Consider the following 20,636-nt stretch of genomic DNA (forward strand, 5'->3'; position numbering starts at 1 on the left):
CTTTTAGGTGGTTAAGACAGTTCCAGAACTGCTTTAACTAGTTGTCCACTTTCAGTTGTAAGGTTCAGCTATTTCAGAAAGTGTAATATTTCTTTACTTAAAATCTGATTAGAAATAGGACACTCTTAAGGTTTTTTTTTTCTGTCATAGCTGTGGAAAAATCTCTTGTCTGCCATAAACTAAAGAGCTGTGCATTGTAACAGTTTTAATTTAATTGGGAGCCCTTCTCATTGCTGTGAGGATTCTTGAGACTTCTGAGCAGTCAGTTTAATTCAGTTTTTGTTTACAGTGGACCAGATAAAGAGATTCCTGATTGAGACTGTAAATGAACAGCAGCTCTACAGCTTTTTCTTTCTGAAGATGAGAAATAGTTTGGGATCTCTTCTGTCCCTATGAAACATCAGAATGTTTTCTTGATTTCACTTCTCTGTCTCTCTCTTTTTTTTTTTTAAGATTTCATTTATATTTTCAGTGGCTGTGCTGCTTATACCTCATTTGGAATTGTAATTATTTTTTTAGCACAATATTAAACGTAGAGATAAGACCTCATTATGAAGATTATATGAGTGGAGGGGAAAAAAACAAAAGAAACACCCAAACAGAAATTGTACTGGTAGCCATTTTAATTACTGTTAAGTATTGCTTTTCTACAGGGGAAAAAAAATAATGAAATACATTTTTACATACATGTGTGTTATTGTCTGTGTTCTTTTCTAATTTTATTTTACAGTGGCCCTAACAGAGGACATTATATTGCAATAGTGAAGAGTCATGATTTTTGGTTGCTTTTTGATGATGATATTGTTGAGGTAAGCTTTGTGTAACCCTGGACTTTTTTCTCATACCAACCATAGCGCATGCACCACCCCCCTTATGTATATCATTACTTAAAGTAAAAGGATTGGTATGCTAATGAAAAGAGGGTTCAACATCAGTCTAAATGAGCAATAACTGTGAGTGCAGAGTTGTGCCTTACAATTTGACTGTACAATACTTTGAATTGCATTTTGGTTTTTATATTTCTTAAAAGAAGCTTCTTTGTTTACGGCCACTGTCTTTCACCTTTGTTTAATAAGCTGTTCCTGTGGCCAAAAGACATGGCAAATGAAGATACAGATAAACTGGGTTTACTGCGATTCTTTTCTGAGGGAAGATTTTTGGAGCAAACCCATTTGTTCATATTTTCTAGGCTTATGATTTAATGGAATGGATCAGTCTGGTAGTCTTGTTTTATCAAGCATCCTGTGTTGTTTCAAAGGTATAACAAATATCAAAATAGGAAGAAGTTTCAGATTTTTGAGATTTCACCCTAAAATTTAAAATTTAATCCCTGAAACAGGAGCCTTTTGCCTCTGATGGTATTCTTGCTAATATTAGCCATGCTTCCAGGAATTCTTATTATTTTAAAAAAAAAGGTTTCAAACTAATTTCTTGGAACAGCAGAATTTCCTTCACCAGTTTTGACTTTGTCATCTTTCTGTTTCATCAGTTATCTTTTATTCTTTATTGAGAGAAAGAGCAGAAACTGCTGGTGTCCTTATATCATCTCAGGTTTTTTGCTTGTTCTGTCATCTTCCTTTTTTCCCCCTTGTCTACACTTATGCATGAAGAGAAGTATGATTCTGCTGTCCAAGTCCTTTTCCTGACTTTATTTGAATTAATTAGGTTAGACATTAGGAAAAATTTCTTCACAGAAAGGGTTATTAGGCATTGGAATGGGCTACCCAGGGAGGTGGTGGAGTCACCATCCCTGGAGGTGTTTAAGAAAAGACTGGATGTGGCACTTAGTGCCATGGTCTAGTTGACAGACACAGTGGTGTTAGGTCAAAAGTTGGACTCGATGATCCCAGAGGTCTTTTCCAACCTAGTTGATTCTGTGATTCTGTGAATTAAATCTGTAAAATGAATAGTTTACATTTTCCCTACAATACACAAGAACTGCATAATTGAAAAGAAGAAAAATGAGTGAGACTGGTATTGGACTTACATTGTTCATTGACAGGATGAGTCAAGGGTATTGAAGAGTTCTTCTCTCGTGTCACATTATGGACAGTTTTTCACACAGGAAGTGACAAACGTGGAAATACACAGAGCTATTGGGAAAGTAAAAGGATTGCCTCTGGGTCTTACCAAGATACACAGTAAATTGAAATGTCTCGATAGGGTCAAAAGCTCACTTTCCTCCAGGGAAAACAGAGCGAGCTGTAATAGATCTATCATTTCACAGACACCAGGGACAATCTCTCCGGTTCCAAAGCAGTAATGCCTGGCAGTAACGTATTTTTTTTCGCTTAGCCCTTCGAAAGAGGAAGGAAGGAATCTTTTTGTTCTTAGATCTAAAACATTTCATTGACATTTAGGCTCATGGTTGATCAAGTTGGAATGGCTCACTCCTTCCTGAGAGAGGTTCTATTCCAAATAATGGGAATGAGATTAAATAAAATCTGCCTAAGTGAAGGAAAATTTCTCTTTTCACCTTTTTGTTGTTTATAGCCTCATTGCCCTTGATTTAACATGTGGCAAGAGAGCTTGCTTTCAGTTTCTTTTGCAGCTGAAAATGATGACAATGAAAACCAAACCCTTTTTGTCTTCTTAGCAGAAGTTCTGCATCTTCCCACAAGCGTCTTGGTTATAGAAGGCTTTCCAAGCTACCAGGATCACAGGCAAACATTCTATGTGAAAAACATAGAAAAAGTTAGCCTTCATTCTCTGCCTTCTCCTTATTCTCCTCTGCACTTGATTGGCTTACACTGCCTAGATTTAGAAATGATAGTCTGTGCTTACTTTCTTCATATTGAATTTAAAGTCTCAATGGGATATGGTTGTCTTTAAAACTTTTCTGTGTGAAATTCACACAAGCAATGCATGTAAGGTTGCACTCGTAGTAGGTTCACTTGATACTTAAAAATTTATATATAAAACGTGTATATCTGCTACCCTCTGTGCAGTTGATGGCAGAGGGGAAACCAAAACCTAACAAGTTTAAAAAATATTTGGATTTTATTACTTTATGTAATTATGTGAAAGTTATTTTTGTTTGACAATAGTTTTTAAAGTGGAACTTAATAACATGTTTATGTTGCACAAGATATTCTTACTTTAAATTTTTGGGTTTTTATATACAGAAAATTGATGCACAAGCTATTGAAGAATTCTACGGGTTGACATCAGACATCTCAAAGAACTCTGAGTCTGGTTACATCCTCTTCTATCAGTCTCGGGATTGAGGAGCAAACTGTAGTGAAGAGCATTTTTTATGCCTCACATCTTCTCTATCTTGGAATGGAGCAAGCACTGAAAAAAAGGAAAGCAGGGAGCTCCAGGGGCAGTAGCACAGTTTGCACACAATTAAGCAAAGAGTTTGGGATTCTTAAAACCTTTGTATCATTTTCATTTTATTTGCTCAGGTATCATGCTGACTATACATCTTCACTGCATCCCTTAAGCAAAAAGAGAGATACCAGCCACTCTTGCAGGAGCTTTCTGTTAGGTAATACTATCTTTATAGTCCTAATTCAAAGCCCATTAAGGTCACTGGAGAACCTTTCATGGATTTCAGTGGAATTTGAATCAGGTTCTAACTGCACTGCCAGATTGGTGCAATAGGAGCATTAGAAATCTGTATTTTATACAGACTTTGTGTGTAAAAGGTAAAGGACTCTTTGTGAACTTAGTTTCCTGTGCTTAAGTTTAAAAGAATGAGGTTGGGAGGGCTAGCATGTAAGCAAGAAGATATATCTGGGCCCAACACAATTGCCTTCGTGATGGTAGTAGTTTAACTGAAGATATAAACTGGTGTCAGGGAGGCAAGTATGTTTTGCTTCTCTGAAGAAGCTTACGTTATTTATAATGTATGATCGGGAACAATCAGTCAAGATTATGGCTTTTAATCTCCGTATGGGGAAAGATTTGGTTTGTAATAGTTTATTTTTATTTATAAATTATTGTAACTTAGGATCTTGTGTATTGTCCTTTATTCTAACAAGTATTGGAAATTTTATATATTAATTTGAATTAAAAATAATTATGTTTAAATGTTAAAGAAGAGCCAATATAAATTCTAAAAACAATGCCTACAATGTCTGTAAAAAATTAATAACACAGAAGAGAGATTTCCTTCTGGAGGAACTGGTATCTAAGTGAGGTACTTTATTTCGTTAAATTAGAGTATACTCTTTCCATTAATGAGTGAAAAAAAGTGATCAAACTATTACATAGAAGACTTTTAAGAATGCGTATCATAAGAAAATGATGGTGCAGTGGTGATATACTGGTCTTCATAGTTCTTTAATAATTTGTTAGTGTTTCATACTCTAAGTGAATTAGAATGATTTGGACCAAAGTAAGCTGTTATCAGTATATTATTCCCTCTCCTAAAAATGGATCCACTTCTGTTCCCAATGGCATGGGTGACTCTCTTAAAAACCACTCAAGGTCACAAGTATAAATTATGTCTGAGTAATAAAAAGAAATAGACTTGGAATTTCATGAGACTGAAGATACCACATTCCTTTAAAAGTCCTACTTAAGTCCTGTAGGGTGAAAATTTCTGAGGCTAAGCAGTTTACCTTGCTTTAGGTTTATGAAACAGCATTAAGAATTAAATCTTGACAAAACACCTGATCTGTAAGAAATGTGAACTATTGTGATTTGACATTCTTCCACTTACCAGTACGTTGTTTGACAGTAGCTGAATGTAATTTCTGGAAAGTCATGGGATGTGCATTCCAGATTATGGCAATCAGGTCTTGGATGTCCTTGTCACTCCCTCTTCAGCTAGTGATTTTTACGTTATTGTAATTTTCTAAGGTTATTTTATTGGTACTGTTACAACTTTTAAAAAGAATGTCTCCTGTCTGCTGCTATAACTGACTATTTACTTACCTGTATCTTTTAGCTCAGGAAATGACTTCACCTATTCACTCAGTTGAACAAATCTTTAACAGGGTCACTAAATAAATTGGGCTATTTAGCAACTGTCACACTGTAACAAATTGCTTTTGTAAAATGCAGTTTCTAAAGCCTTGGTCTGGCTAGAATTCTTTTATAGAAAATTATGTATCATGATTAAACTACCAGCATTGTAAAGTAAAGCTTAAATATTGTTGGAGATGCAGAAAATATGATTGGATTTTTCTTAAAAGATTCAAATAATTTAAAAACCTTTTTTCAGCTTGCAGTGGGAAAAGGGTTAAAGGGTGAGTCAGTTGGATAATGGTGCACATTAGAAGGATGAAGTCTTTTGCATGATAAAGGTACAGTATTGTAAAAGAACTGTCACATTACTTTTTGCTAACTGAAAATGTTTGGTCTTTTTTTTTCTTTTTTCTTTTTTTTTTTGGTGTACTTAAAAGCTGAGGCTAGTTGCTAAACATTTTATACCCTACCAAAATTTAAAACATTTTTGTTGTATCACTGGTTTTACTCCTGCAATGTATTTTTATAAGATACTGACTTTTATTTTATATAGGGTTTTTGAGATAGTATTCCAAATTATATATTTCATTTTTCTTTTAGTGCAGCTGAAATAATTGTAAGTTCTTAATTAAACTGATATCAGAAACTGCAACTTAAAAAAACAAGAAGAGAGGCAGGGAGAACAAAATAGAACTGGTTGGTATGTGAAACATTATACGATTTTTTCTTGGCTGTAATACAGTGGGGAGCGTGGGAAAGTCATCAGTTGTTGTAAATGGTGGAAATTATTTGCTGTGTAACTATGTAAGTGTTAATTGGGACTACAGTCCCCTATTTTGTATATTGGAGCAAAAAACTTCTATTAAATAAAGTATGTTCTCTAAAGATAAGTACTGTATCCTTTGTGGAGCCTGAACGGTCGGTCAGCTGCCTTTTGTGCTTTTCAGTGTTTTCAAACCTGAAAAGTATCTGGAATTTCCTGTATTTAAGCTGGCTGCCCTGAGCCATGGAGGGAGAAGTAGGTGTAAATACACTGCATTATATATCTTTCTAGATGTGTTGTTATTAAAATAGTTCAGTGGCAGCTATAATTTTGGTATACTCCTCTAGAATTAGTTTTTAAGTAAGTTGTTGGTTTCTGAGGTAGAGGAGAAGGGAGTGTTTTGAAATACTGTTATTTCTTGACTTCTGTTTTCTCAAAAAAAACTCTACCTTGCTATAAAATATGCAGCTGGGTTACCTATGGGATTTCTTGGATAGCCACCTTGTGGGAGGGAAAACAGAAGGAAAGAAAAATAGGAGTGTTTACAGCACTAACATAAGAGAGAGACTGACCACAGAACGGAAGTCCAGCATCAGAAGAAAACGATGCAGCTGGTTACAATATCACAGAATCACAGAATCACAGAATGTTAGGGATTGGAAGGGACCTCGAAAGATCATCTAGTCCAATCCCCCTGCCGGGGCAGGATTGCCTAGACCATATCACACAGGAACGCGTCCAGGCGGGTTTTGAATGTCTCCAGAGAAGGAGACTCCACAACCTCTCTGGGCAGCCTGTTCCAGTGTTCGGTCACCCTCACCGTAAAGTAGTTTTTCCTCATATTTATGTGGAACCTCCTGTGTTCCAGCTTGCACCCATTGCCCCTTGTCCTGCCAAGGGATGTCACTGAGAAGAGGCTGGCTCCATCCTCATGACACTTGCCCTTTCCATATTTCTAAACATTAATGAGGTCACCCCTCAGTCTCCTCTTCTCTAAGCTAAAGAGACCCAGCTCCCTCAGCCTCTCCTCATAAGGGAGATGTTCCACTCCCTTAATCATCTTCGTGGCTCTGCGCTGGACTCTCTCTAGCAGTTCCCTGTCCTTCTTGAACTGAGGGGCCCAGAACTGGACACAATATTCCAGATGCGGCCTCACCAGGGCAGAGTAGAGGGGGAGGAGAACCTCTCTTGACCTGCTAACCACACCCCTTCTAATACACCCCAGGATGCCATTGGCCTTCTTGGCCACAAGGGCACACTGCTGGCTCATGGTCATCCTGCTGTCCACTAGGACCCCCAGGTCCCTTTCCCCTACGCTGGTCTCCAACAGGTCTGTCCCCAACTTGTACTGGTACATGGGGTTGTTCTTGCCCAGATGCAGGACTCTACACTTGCCCTTGTTATATTTCATTAAATTTCTCCCCGCCCAACTCTCCAGCCTGTCCAGATCTCTCTGAATGGCTGCACAGCCTTCCGTTGTGCCAGCCACTCCTCCCAGTTTTGTGTCATCAGCGAACTTGCTGACAGTGCACTCTAATCCCTCATCCAAGTCATTAATGAATATATTGAATAGAACTGGTCCCAGTACCGACCCTTGCGGGACTCCGCTAGACACAGACCTCCAACTGGACTGTGTCCCATTGACCACCACTCTCTGGCTTCTTTCCTTCAGCCAGTTCACAATCCACCTCACTACCCGATCATCCAGACCACACTTCCTCAGTTTAGCTGCGAGGATGCTGTGGGAGACCGTGTCAAACGCTTTACTGAAATCGAGATAGACCACATCCACAGCTTTACCATCATCTATCCACCGGGTTACGTCCTCATAAAAGGCTATCAAGTTGGTTAAGCATGACTTCCCCTTGGTGAAGCCATGCTGAGTGCCCCTAATGATCCCCCTATCCTTGATGTGCCTAGAGACAGCACCAAGGACAAGTTGTTCCATCACCTTTCCGGGGATGGAGGTGAGGCTGACCGGTCTATAGTTACCCAGGTCCTCCTTCTTGCCCTTTTTGAAGACTGGAGTGACATTCGCTTTCCTCCAGTCCTCAGGCACCTCTCCCGTTGCCCACGACTTAGCAAAGATGATGGAGAGTGGCCTAGCAATGACTTCCACCAGCTCCCTCAGCACCCGCGGGTGCATCCCATCAGGGCCCATGGATTTATGGACGTCCAGGTTGCTTAATTGGTCCCTGACCCAGCCCTCATCTACCAAGACAGATTCCTCCTCTATCCTGACTTCTTCTGGGGCCTCAGGGGTCCAAGGCTCCTCAGGACAGCCTCCAGCAGTATAGACAGAGGCAAAGAAGGCATTCAGTAACTCCGCCTTCTTTTTATCCTCTGTCTCCAGGGCCCCCACCTCATTCATCAGTGGGCCTACATTGCCTCTAGTGTTGGCTTTACCTGCAATGTATTTGAAGAAGCCCTTTCTGTTGTCCTTGACCTCTCTTGCAAGGCTTAATTCCAAGGAGGCCTTAGCTTTCCTAGTTGCCTCCCTACATCCTCTGACAACAGACTTATATTCCTCCCAAGTGGCCAGCCCCTCCTTCCATGATCTGTACACCCTCCTCTTCCACTTGAGTTTGCCCAGCAGAAATGATTTGGTATATTTGATACCAATATGATTTGGTATCAAGTCATTCTTCACTTGGAGTATACACTGCTGTTTGTAATGAATATATGTACTTACTGTTTTACAAACAATTCATACACTGCCATATTTGTAGTTGTGGCGCCCACATCCATAGCCTTTAACTGCATGAAAATAGTGACTTTTAGGTTTTCAGGTACGTATATGAATGGTTAAATTGAACTGTGTTTTCGGAAGTTTGCCATAAATCAGATTTCCTGTCTTTAGGTGGCATTCAGATGTTAGCACATAGGGATTTGATGCCACTTTGGATCTTCTCTGGATGTGTTTAAGGAAAGACTGGACATGGCACTTAGTGCCATGGTCTAGTCGACAGGGTGGTGTCAGGGCAACGGTTGGACTCGATGATCCCTGAGGTCTCTTCCAACCTGGTTGATTCTGTGATTCTGTGATTCTGCCATGCCCTTTGACATCTGCATAGTATTGGCAGGTATAACACAAGATGCACAGAAGATCTGCATCCTTCTGGAGCAGCAGCTTGAAGCCAGACAGGACATCCTGGCTTGTTCCCCATGTCTGTCTCAGTGTTTCCACAAGCACCATTGCATATGCACTATTTGGATCATATACAGATGAACGTCTGTATTGCTTGGTTACTTTCATAATTCCCTTATTAAAATTAAAGGAACTTTATCTTGTGCTATTTGGTCCAGTCTCTCAGCTGTAGGTTTAAGATGATCATGTATAGACTTATTATTAAGCTCATCCTTGTAACTAAAAGAAATTTTGATATGTGAAACCTTCAGTCTCCATTTACCAGAACTTAACTTAGCTTTGTTTCTTCTTACCGTTTTCTACGGAAATTTCAAATTGCCCTTACCAGAAAAATCTTAACTGTGTACAGTTAATGTCATAAACAGATCCTCATAACTTTCTTCATAACTGTTCATTCAAAATTAGTAGTTGTCCCTTAGCATACTATACCTCCACAACATGGATATGGAAGAACAGAGATGAATTCGTTTATACACAAAGCTTTTTCTGCTTGCACACATGAAGAGGTGACGTCTTTTTTTCTGTTTAACTGCTGCTTTGTTCAATGACAGAATTCAGCTTGGGCTGAAAGCCTGGGAGTGGGAACTTATACAAAGTGCTAAAAATGCATCAACAATTGAGGATGCCAAAAAGGGTTGGGTGGTGGTTGGCTTGGTTGGTTTTTTTTGGTTTTGGATTTGTTTTGGTTTGGTGGGTTTTTTTCATTTTTGGGGTTGTTGTGGTTTTTTTTAAGTTCACAGAATCACAGAATCACAGAATCACAGAATGTTAGGGATTGGAAGGGACCTCGAAAGATCATCTAGTCCAATCCCCCTGCCGGGGCAGGATTGCCTAGACCATATCACACAGGAACGCGTCCAGGCGGGTTTTGAATGTCTCCAGAGAAGGAGACTCCACAACCTCTCTGGGCAGCCTGTTCCAGTGTTCGGTCACCCTCACCGTAAAGAAGTTTTTCCTCAAATTTAAGTGGAACCTCCTGTGTTCCAGCTTGCACCCATTGCCCCTTGTCCTGTCAAGGGATGTCACTGAGAAGAGCCTGGCTCCATCCTCTTGACACTTGCCCTTTACATATTTATAAACATTAATGAGGTCACCCCTCAGTCTCCTCTTCTCTAAGCTAAAGAGACCCAGCTCCCTCAGCCTCTCCTCATAAGGGAGATGTTCCACTCCCTTAATCATCTTCGTGGCTCTGCGCTGGACTCTCTCTAGCAGTTCCCTGTCCTTCTTGAACTGAGGGGCCCAGAACTGGACACAATATTCCAGATGCGGCCTCACCAGGGCAGAGTAGAGGGGGAGGACAACCTCTCTCGACCTGCTGACCACACCCCTTCTAATACAGCCCAGGATGCCATTGGCCTTCTTGGCCACAAGGGCACACTGCTGGCTCATGGTCATCCTGTTGTCCACTAGGACCCCCAGGTCCCTTTCCCCTACGCTGGTCTCCAACAGGTCTGTCCCCAACTTGTACTGGTACATGGGGTTGTTCTTGCCCAGATGCAGGACTCTACACTTGCCCTTGTTATATTTCATTAAATTTCTCCCCGCCCAACTCTCCAGCCTGTCCAGATCTCTCTGAATGGCTGCGCAGCCTTCCGGCACATCAGCCACTCCTCCCAGTTTTGTGTCATCAGCGAACTTGCTGACAGTGCACTCTAATGCCTCATCCAAGTCATTAATGAATATATTGAATAGAACTGGTCCCAGTACCGACCCTTGCGGGACTCCGCTAGACACAGACCTCCAACTGGACTCTGTCTCAGTTGCCTGAGAGCAGTTATTTGAAACTAGCATGTCATCCGTTTGGATGTATTCATAGGTTAAACCAGCAGTACATGTATCTCTTCAGTTACCTTTATCTGTAAGAGGAGAAAACTTCATTTCAGCACGTGTTAATAATCTATGGGTTGCAGTATTACATTTTGTGACTTTTTTGTAAAACTTTAAATAATCCAGATATGATTTCTTTGCTTTCAAAGAGTGGCTTTATAGCATAAGCTGTCCACTATTCCCCCCACGTTTATCTGGGTTGATCTTAAGTTTGTGTGTCTTAGAAATTCAGTCTTTGTTTTCCCTCTTGATAATGCAATATGCACATTTACGGTTTCTGTCTTGTAAGGCTTCGAAATCCCCTAACCTCTCACAGTATAACGTGAGATGTGTAATACATTAGTCTCTTTACACGCAAGTCCCCAAGTACTCCATTATTACTGAAATTAATAGTCTACGTAATCTGTATTCAAGGGTCGTTCATTTTGCAGCAGCTTTGCTACTGATTGATTGTTATAAATGAACTGTGGAAGTCAACTACCATGCAAACAAACACAGGCTTCATCTTTTAAATACAGAGATCTCTGGAATCTCTTGTTTCCAGTCTTAATGATAGAGTATGGTAAGGCAGAAATAACATTTCTTTGTTTTATATTCAAACAAGTCTGCAAAATTGTCTGCCTGTTAAATTTTTTTTTTTCTTAAGTGAGTTAATTTTTCGGCTAAGCCTAAGAGTCTGCTACTATAGTTGATGAATCCCTTTGGGGCAACTTGTGTAAGAATGTGTTGGATATAGAAGGAGGACTGTTTGCAGACATCACCAGTTTTGAAACAAACTGGGTAATATCTTCCTGTTTCTTCCCAAAAGTAGAAATAATTTATAGTCTTTCTTTCCCTCTAATGCCTTGTGATTGCTGCCTGCATAACAGATTGTAAGAGCTCAGAAAGGGCAAGGTACTTTCTACCTATCTGTATAGAACTCGTGTTGGCAGCATTAGGGAGCTTGTAATTACAGAAGGATCATCAGTCGTGTCCTTGATCTGCATTATGCAGGTTATGCAATCCCGGAGAGAAAACGCACAGCAAGAACTGACAAGAGAATATGGAGAAGGAGCTTTACAATTATTTACTAACACACTAGATGTAAAAGCAGCATTTCCCAAAAAAGACAAACTATTACATTTAATGCAGATTTCTGGTGTTTGGAGAATTTCAGTGGTGCTCAGAACATCCTGCCATGCTAGGCTTTTGTTGCTTATTGAAGTGTCATGCCTTTGTATGTGTGTTCAATTTGCTGTTTAAGCCTATATTTGAAATTTCCATCTGTACACAAATTTGTTAGGTTGATATGATTGTATTAATGAGTGCTCCTCCAGAAACAATTCATGCATATATGTCGATCAAATGGAATATAATCTTTTAATGGTCTTATCTACAAAGCATTTTCAGCTATTCACTAGGATTCATTTCTGTATTTTCTGTATTTTCTGTTACTGATTTTAAGTTAGAAAAAAGCTATTTTATTAGCATGCTATATAATTAAGTGATTCAGTATCCATGGATGCTGGAAATCTCACTGCTGTCGCATATCGGCTATTCAGAATTTGAAAGTCGTCACATCGTAACACAAGCTGATACACATCAACTGCTTTGAGCTGTGATCATTAAGTTATTGCAACTCTATTTCACTAAATGTTGCTTTATTGTAATGGCTGCTTTAATCAGCTCTTGTGTACTAATGACATTCAGCTCAAGTTGCATACTTTCATGCGTGCACATTTATTTGTGTTTCTAGAAGCTGATTATCCTCATGTTACGTCACGTCAGTCTTCTGTGCATCTTTCATGTCAGGGAGGACCGCTGATACGCAGCTACAGGCAATGCTTGCTAAATTACTGAGTATTTCAAGTATAGTGCTTGCTAAATTACTCTGTATTTCAGAGATGAGATCAATGTTTTTAGATTTTTGCACTGAAAATAGCTGGAGCTTTTTGTGTTCTAATCCTTATGCCTCACTGGTGAAAGTACTCTTCAATATCAAAAACACTTTTTTGGAGTCACGGGATTGAGCAAATACAACCTTGATGTACCCCTTTCTTCCTCTTTTTAAGGAGACTCTGAAAGGCATTCAGCATTTCTCTCTAAGATTGTTACACAACCAGAAACATATTTGAAAAAGGAAACATTTGTTTTCCAGAAGATACTCTCCAGATTATTTTTGAGTTTGCTTAGAGTTCAGTGTGGCGGCATGGCGATATTACACAGAGGTCTATCAGAATGAGTAGCAGGTGTGTTAAGACCTGTTAGGAGCTCGATACCAGTGAGGTATCACTCTGCTAATCCCAATGTATTCTAGCAGGACTCAAATTCTGCAGAGCAGCCACCAAGACCCTGCAGTGAGTATCTAGAGAAAACCCACATTCAGCAGGACTGTGCTTGCTAAGCATATGCAAGGTGCTGAGATTGGCCACTGCTCCTTTTCATTCCCTTTTTTTTGGATAAAAGAGACCACTTTGAAGATCCAATTTTGTTATGTGTAGGCTATGTATTCCCTCACTTTTTTTGTGATGAAATTCTGGTAACTTTTTCTGAATTGCAGAGTATTAGGGGGAGGGACTACAGGTTGAGATCAAGAAGTATGTTCCACTCATATCTGCAACACGAATTAGCCCTTTTTTTCCTGTATATTACATACAGAAAAATCCGTAGTTCAGCAGAGGAGAAACGAGACAGAAGTGACTATAGTTCCTAAGCTGTCTTTTCCTTAGGGGATTGTGTGCAAGATAATATGTATTTGGGGGGGGAAAGGTTAAAAAAGAACTTGGGCATTAAAAAAAAACAATGCATGATAATTTTGTGCTTCAGTGAGTAATAGTAATTGTTAAAAGAATATAAAGCAGTGAAACACTGCTTTTGGCCAAATTTGGTAACTTTTAAAAATAAAACTACCTGGCCTACTGAAAGCTTATTAATAAGGAACAGAGTGAGATGAAAAAAAGCCCCAGAGGCTTGAAATCTTCTAAAAATGTTGACCACTCTACCAGACTGGAAAGAAAAACTGTTTGTGCAGGCTGATAGGGACAGTCTGTATTATACAGATTATCACAGCCAGCCCTATGAGCCTGCGTGGCCGTAAAATGGCATCCAGTATTTATGCTGTATGTCAGATACATCTACATACATCAAAAGCTGTTCGCTCAACAGGAGACTTCCATAAAGAATGTGCCTGTGATAATAGTTGCAGCACATGAGTATTTGTCTTTAACTGCACAAATATCAAATTCGGTTTTGGAAATTGAGAAGGAATAATGTGAAAACACAGCTGCCGTGTGTCCCAAAAAGAGAAATCTTGGCTTTATGGGGATGCTGAGTGTCATTCTCCAGAGTCTTGAATAATTCAGTGTTTCCCTTCAAGAAAATGTGTTTCAGAGCTGCCACAAATCTTCCCCAGAGAATGCCGGCCTGCCTGCCACTTACTTCACTGTAGTCTAGCATTGCAGCCACTGTTGAATTTGGCACTGTGTCCCCTACGCAAAGTGTACATAAAAATAAATCTTAGAAAACATTCCTTGCAAAAGTAAGACTGCGTAGAAGGCTGCATAAGCTGGTTGGCTGCACTTCCACTTGTGTGCAACAGGTAGAGCAGCTTCTAGGATTTATGCATATCCTTGGTGGTTTTTATATTCAGGTCATCCTTGTTCTAACTTGCTCTTTAGTGGTTTCTGACTGAGGGGCATTTAGCATTTGTTCATGAAGGTTATCTCATTAAACCACGATCTGACTCCCAATTTCCATTGCTGGCAGAGCATGGCTGGAAGGCACTTCCTGATGTTTCATGGCTATTTATACAAGTGCTAAGAGCAGCACTGCATTTTCCATTTAGTTCCTTCAAGGGCTGGATAAGATGGTAGGGGTCAGCATGCAGGGAGATTACAAAAATCCAGCTAATCATTAAATTTAATAGGAGTTATGTATTTTAAGTATTTGTTGATAAGGACCACAGATAGTATAGTGCAAAAGCTGTAGTAATTCTGGTGGAAGCAAGGAGCGCTGAAAGTTTGTGGTCTTGAATATCCGAGAGAACAAACCTTCCAAGTGCTCCGTAAGAGCATATGGACCCTCAAAATGCAACAGCTCTCCCTGAGCATCGTCTTGGAGATGCTGATTCAGTGCAAACGACTTACCTTCTCTGGTTACATGAAAAGCAGTGAAGCATTTTTCCCATTCTGTAAGCAAGGTCTAAATGAATTTTGATGCTGGAGATGTTTTTCATTGAAAATTAGTTTGATATTTTGTGATTAATAATTTACTGAAATACTTCTCATAGATGATCAAGTTATGTGAATTAAAGTTCTAAGTCACCTTATATCAATGCTGGTTTCCCATTGTTGCTGTTATTTTTTTAATTATAGTAAGGAAATTCTGGAGATTAGAAGTCAGCTGTCACATTAGCATTCCATTTACTTGGCAGATTGGTCTGTTGTGGATGTCTAGATAATTATATGTAAATTACTGATTCTTGCTAATGGCCAACTTGAGGGTTTTTTCTACAAATCTGTCAGTTCTTGAATGTTTCTCCTAAAGTGTGAGGAGGAATTAAAAAAATATTTTGACATACTGGTGCAAATATAAGCTGAACGTAGACATGCAAATGCTTAAACACTGCAGTATCTAACTATAGATGTTTTCAAAGTGCTACTTTTATACTAGAAAACAGGGAAAAAAACTTTTGAAATGCAAGTGCCTGGAGCTAATTGCTTCAATATGAATTAAAATTCTACTTGTCTTCTGAATATTTTTTCAGTGTTAACAGTAAAAGTCCCCTAAAATGGAAAAGAGCTACATAACCTCGATGTCTTTGGAAAGGTCATTTTAATGTAGGTGCCCAATACAGAGTTGGAAGCCGAACTTTTTACACAGAGGTGACAATTTTGGCCTGATTTATTAATAGAAGAATCCATCTCATGATGGTGGTGAAAGTCTACAGTTCCATATAATTGAAAAGAAATTTTTGCATTATTAAATCCTAGTTTTCTTAAAATCACTGGAGCCAGCAACAGTCAAAGCGTTAGGAATGTTCTAAGTGTGGCATAATAGCATAGCATATTCAAACCTGTGTGAGCACAGATTTGTGTTTATGGATGATTAATGCTATTCATACAAAAATACATCAACAGCAAGAGCTTTCACACACTAAGCGTGGGAGAGAAGTTCTGTCTTCTTTAAATAGTCTTCTGAAAACAGTCTTTACTCATAACTTTACTGTGCTCACTTAATTGCACAAATCTTTCCCCAGAATTTAATCTAGTCTCCTTCAGACAGCATTTGGGGCTTGCAGGAAACACTCCCAATAAATTTGGATTCCTTTATAAACTCAAATGTATGAGTTTCATACTAAAACTGAGTGAAGAATGCAGTCAAACAAAGTTACAATTAGTTCATTCACAGTTCACTAATAGCTCTCTTGTTACATAAGGATTTTTAAATCTTCAGAACTGAATTAATAATGCTTGGAGAACTGTGCTTATTCTGTTTTCTTAGACTGTTGACCTTAGCTTTTTCAGTTTTGGTAACCATACATGCTATTTGAGAAGAAAAGCCCCCTTCTATGACATGTAATAAACTAAAGTACAAAGTTACACAAATATATACTTGTATTTCTGTGAAACTGTGTATGTCTGATTAAATATTGAAATAAACATTGATGATGATGTTGATTAATAAAGTGCAATTCTGAGCTATAGAATGGCCATCTGACTGGAGGGTTTGGTTTTTTTGTTTTGTAAATCATACGTTGGTTGCTGAATGTAAATACTGGCCTTTCCCTAATGCCTGTCTTGTGCTCTTTTCAAAGAGCGCTGAGAATAAAAACTAAATCTGGTGTTCCTGTTGCTGGATTAGGGCTGGTAAACAAAGGGGAGTACTGGGATTGTACATAATATGTGTACTCAATTTCATACAAACTGTGATTAGTGTTACCCCATATGACTCAAGAACAAGGCAAACAAACACTATGGTTATGGAACGGATTTATCCAAATTAATGATTTCATGAAAAGGCAATAGCAGGTTCACCCTGGGACTAACCATCAGTGCCTCCCCAGCAATGCTGACTGGAGAGAGCAGGCGGTCCTGCCGGGATGCCCTGCTACCTGGGCTCCAGGTACGGCTCTGGCTGTCTTGTGGGAGGACAGACATTACACTCTGCCACTGAATTCAAACACTCTTGTTAAACCAGTCCTCCCAAGGCAAGGCCACATACGATAGGTGCTAAGTATTTGATTGTCATCAGGAATTTCACTGATGACTAACTGCGTATTAGGGATTTTTAGTTTAGAGTGCTGTTGTGAGGAGAAGCAGTTGCGCTCGTGTCAGTGATACGTGCTTTTAAAAGCAGGGCTGCACGAGCAGCTTTGTGAGAAGAGGGAATCTAATTCTCTTGAAACATGTTTCTCTTTCGGTGTCAAAAATGAAATCCAGCAATTTGCTTGAGCAAACAACAGGATTGCAGGAAGGAGCTTTGGAGAAGTTCCAGCTTGTTGAGCACGCAGTGGGCCACCTACCAAGCTGCCCTCGTCACAGTAAACATAACACCCCAGCGCACTGAGCCCTGTGCAAGCTTCCAGTCAGATACTGGCTCAGATCCATCGTGCTGCTCCTGGTCTTCAGAGTGCCGATGGAATGTGCCTCAACTTCCTCAGATCCCATCCTTCTCTCACCGATTAGAGGCAACAGAATGGAGATCACCAAACTGCCAAGGGCCAGGGTAAAATCCACTAGTGGGGTACAGTGCTTTCTGGAGAGGGTCAGCTCCTGTTTTATTTGCACAGTTGTGTCTTCAGAGCTACAACTGGGTAGGAGTTTTCCAGCAAAGATAATTTTGTCAGAAATCAGTGAGTTGTGAAAACTGAAATGTTTTGTGGTAAAGTCATTCACCAATTTGTGGTGAAACAGCTGCAGAGCGAAGAGAGTGATGGGTTTGCTTGCCTCCCAGGTCCTCGGACAGGTTTATGGGGAGCCCAGATTTCAGGGCTCAGGCATAGCTTTGCTATGTGAACTCTTCAGTGGCTGGAGATCCCAGCTGGTGGAGCCCTTAGCCCACCAGGCTACTGGGTAGTCATGAGGGTCTAAGACAACACAAATTTCTTGAGGCTGCTGTGATTGTTTAAGGTCTCCACAAGCTACAGTGGCTTCAGTCTAAGCATTTGGGTGTTACTGTGTATGCACTAGGAGGCTGGGTTAAGATTGCCTTCCTCTCATTTCTACCCTTTGCACGCGTGACTTTGCAAACACGATAATATTCGTTGGGGGTTGTTTGTAGCTTTCTGGATTTAAATGAAAGGCGATGGGGAGAAGAAGCAGAGGTGTTCTCTTGTGCTGATAATTTATCAGTCCCTAGAAGGACAGGAAACCTTGGATCTGTCTGAAAAAGAATGGTATTTGAGCTAACAGAGCAAGACATAGGATGGTTATCTTATGAACAGTTTGGTATGAAAAGAAATGAGTTATATGCAATAGCAAGTGGGCTTCACAGAGACTTTTTTTTGAAGAAAATTGGTGACCTTGGAGCAAGCTTCTGACTCCCCAGGCTGGAAGAGATTTTTTCCAACTTAAGCTTCCGTTGTCTCATGCCTGCCCTTGGCAAGGTTTTTGCATTGCTTTCCCATGCCATCCTCTTGTTTGCTTTTAACTGGGGAATTAAACAGTTGGTCAGTGAAGGAGCAGTAACTATTCCCTTCCCAAAGCCCTGTTCAGACAGTGTCTGTGGTCAGATCAGGTTGCTCAGGGCTTTCTCCATTTGGGTCTTGAAAACACCCAAGGCAGAGACTCTACAGCCTCTCTAGGCAACCTGTGCTTGACTGTGTCCTTGACATGGAAGTTTCTCCCCGCGAGTCTGAACTTCTCTGTCTTCAATTTATGACAATTCTCTCTCATCCTCCCACCATGTACCACAGAGAATAGCCTAGCTTCCATTTTCTACGTTTTAAAACCAAAGAACATTATTACTTTAATGTGACCTTTTGTGGTACATGACTCTTCATTTAAGGTGCCTCTTCACAGAATCACAGAATCACAGAATGTTAGGGATTGGAAGGGACCTCGAAAGATCATCTAGTCCAATCCCCCTGCCGGAGCAGGATTGCCTAGACCATATCACACAAGAACACGTCCAGGCGGGTTTTGAATGTCTCCAGAGAAGGAGACTCCACAACCTCTCTGGGCAGCCTGTTCCAGTGTTCGGTCACCCTCACCGTAAAGAAGTTTTTCCTCATATTTATGTGGAACCTCCTGTGTTCCAGCTTGCACCCATTGCCCCTTGTCCTGCCAAGGGATGTCACTGAGAAGAGGCTGGCTCCATCCTCATGACACTTGCCCTTTCCATATTTCTAAACATTAATGAGGTCACCCCTCAGTCTCCTCTTCTCTAAGCTAAAGAGACCCAGCTCCCTCAGCCTCTCCTCATAAGGGAGATGTTCCACTCCCTTAATCATCTTCGTGGCTCTGCGCTGGACTCTCTCTAGCAGTTCCCTGTCCTTCTTGAACTGAGGGGCCCAGAACTGGACACAATATTCCAGATGCGGCCTCACCAGGGCAGAGTAGAGGGGGAGGAGAACCTCTCTCGACCTGCTAACCACACCCCTTCTAATACACCCCAGGATGCCATTGGCCTTCTTGGCCACAAGGGCACACTGCTGGCTCATGGTCATCCTGCTGTCCACTAGGACCCCCAGGTCCCTTTCCCCTACGCTGGTCTCCAACAGCTCTGCCCCCAACTTGTACTGGTACATGGGGTTGTTCTTGCCCAGATGCAGGACTCTACACTTGCCCTTGTTATATTTCATTAAATTTCTCCCCGCCCAACTCTCCAGCCTGTCCAGGTCTCTCTGAATGGCTGCGCAGCCTTCCGTTGTGCCAGCCACTCCTCCCAGTTTTGTGTCATCAGCGAACTTGCTGACAGTGCACTCTATTCCCTCATCCAAGTCATTAATGAATATATTGAATAGAACTGGTCCCAGTACCGACCCTTGCGGGACTCCGCTAGACACAGACCTCCAACTGGACTGTGTCCCATTGACCACCACTCTCTGGCTTCTTTCCTTCAGCCAGTTCACAATCCACCTCACTACCCGATCATCCAGACCACACTTCCTCAGTTTAGCTGCGAGGATGCTGTGGGAGACCGTGTCAAACGCTTTACTGAAATCGAGATAGACCACATCCACAGCTTTACCATCATCTATCCACCGGGTTACGTCCTCATAAAAGGCTATCAAGTTGGTTAAGCATGACTTCCCCTTGGTGAAGCCATGCTGAGTGCCCCTAATGATCCCCCTATCCTTGATGTGCCTAGAGACAGCACCAAGGACAAGTTGTTCCATCACCTTTCCGGGGATGGAGGTGAGGCTGACCGGTCTATAGTTACCCGGGTCCTCCTTCTTGCCCTTTTTGAAGACTGGAGTGACATTCGCTTATCTCCAGTCCTCAGGCACCTCTCCCGTTGCCCATGACTTAGCAAAGATGATGGAGAGTGGCCTAGCAATGACTTCCGCCAGCTCCCTCAGCACCCGCGGGTGCATCCCATCAGGGCCCATGGATTTATGGAAGTCCAGATTGCTTAATTGGTCCCTGACCCTCATCAACCAAGACCGACTCCTCCTCTATCCTGACTTCTTCTGGGGCCTCAGGGGTCCAAGGCTCCTCAGGACAGCCTCCAGCAGTATAGACAGAGGCAAAGAAGGCATTCAGTAACTCCGCCTTCTTTTTATCCTCTGTCTCCAGGGCCCCCACCTCATTCATCAGTGGGCCTACATTGCCTCTAGTGTTGGCTTTACCTGCAATGTATTTGAAGAAGCCCTTTCTGTTGTCCTTGACCTCTCTTGCAAGGTTTAATTCCAAGGAGGCCTTAGCTTTCCTAGTTGCCTCCCTACATCCTCTGACAACAGACTTATATTCCTCCCAAGTGGCCAGCCCCTCCTTCCATGATCTGTACACCCTCTTCTTCCACTTGAGTTTGCCCAGCAGTTCCCTGTTTAACCATGCA

General features: G+C 41.0%; 1 protein-coding gene across 6 annotated transcripts in view; it reads left to right on the top strand.

Moving 5' to 3' along the window:
- The window catches only part of USP12 (ubiquitin specific peptidase 12), a 72,670-nt gene that overhangs the window by 38,076 nt on the left and 13,958 nt on the right, over positions 1 to 20,636 (top strand). For 2 of the 6 annotated variants that reach the window (XM_068425037.1, XM_068425040.1), the window contains 2 exons: positions 731 to 809; positions 3,126 to 5,761. In XM_068425037.1, coding sequence (XP_068281138.1) covers positions 731 to 809; positions 3,126 to 3,227 — 181 coding nt within the window. In that variant the 3' untranslated portion in view covers positions 3,228 to 5,761. Of the gene's footprint in view, positions 1 to 730; positions 810 to 3,125; positions 5,762 to 11,648; positions 11,983 to 15,399; positions 16,346 to 20,636 lie in introns of those variants that run through there. The other 4 variants (XM_068425039.1, XM_068425034.1, XM_068425035.1 and 1 more) reach the window with 4 other exon arrangements.

Source organism: Nyctibius grandis, chromosome 2, assembly GCF_013368605.1.
Source record: "Nyctibius grandis isolate bNycGra1 chromosome 2, bNycGra1.pri, whole genome shotgun sequence".
NCBI classification, from domain to species: domain Eukaryota; kingdom Metazoa; phylum Chordata; class Aves; order Nyctibiiformes; family Nyctibiidae; genus Nyctibius; species Nyctibius grandis.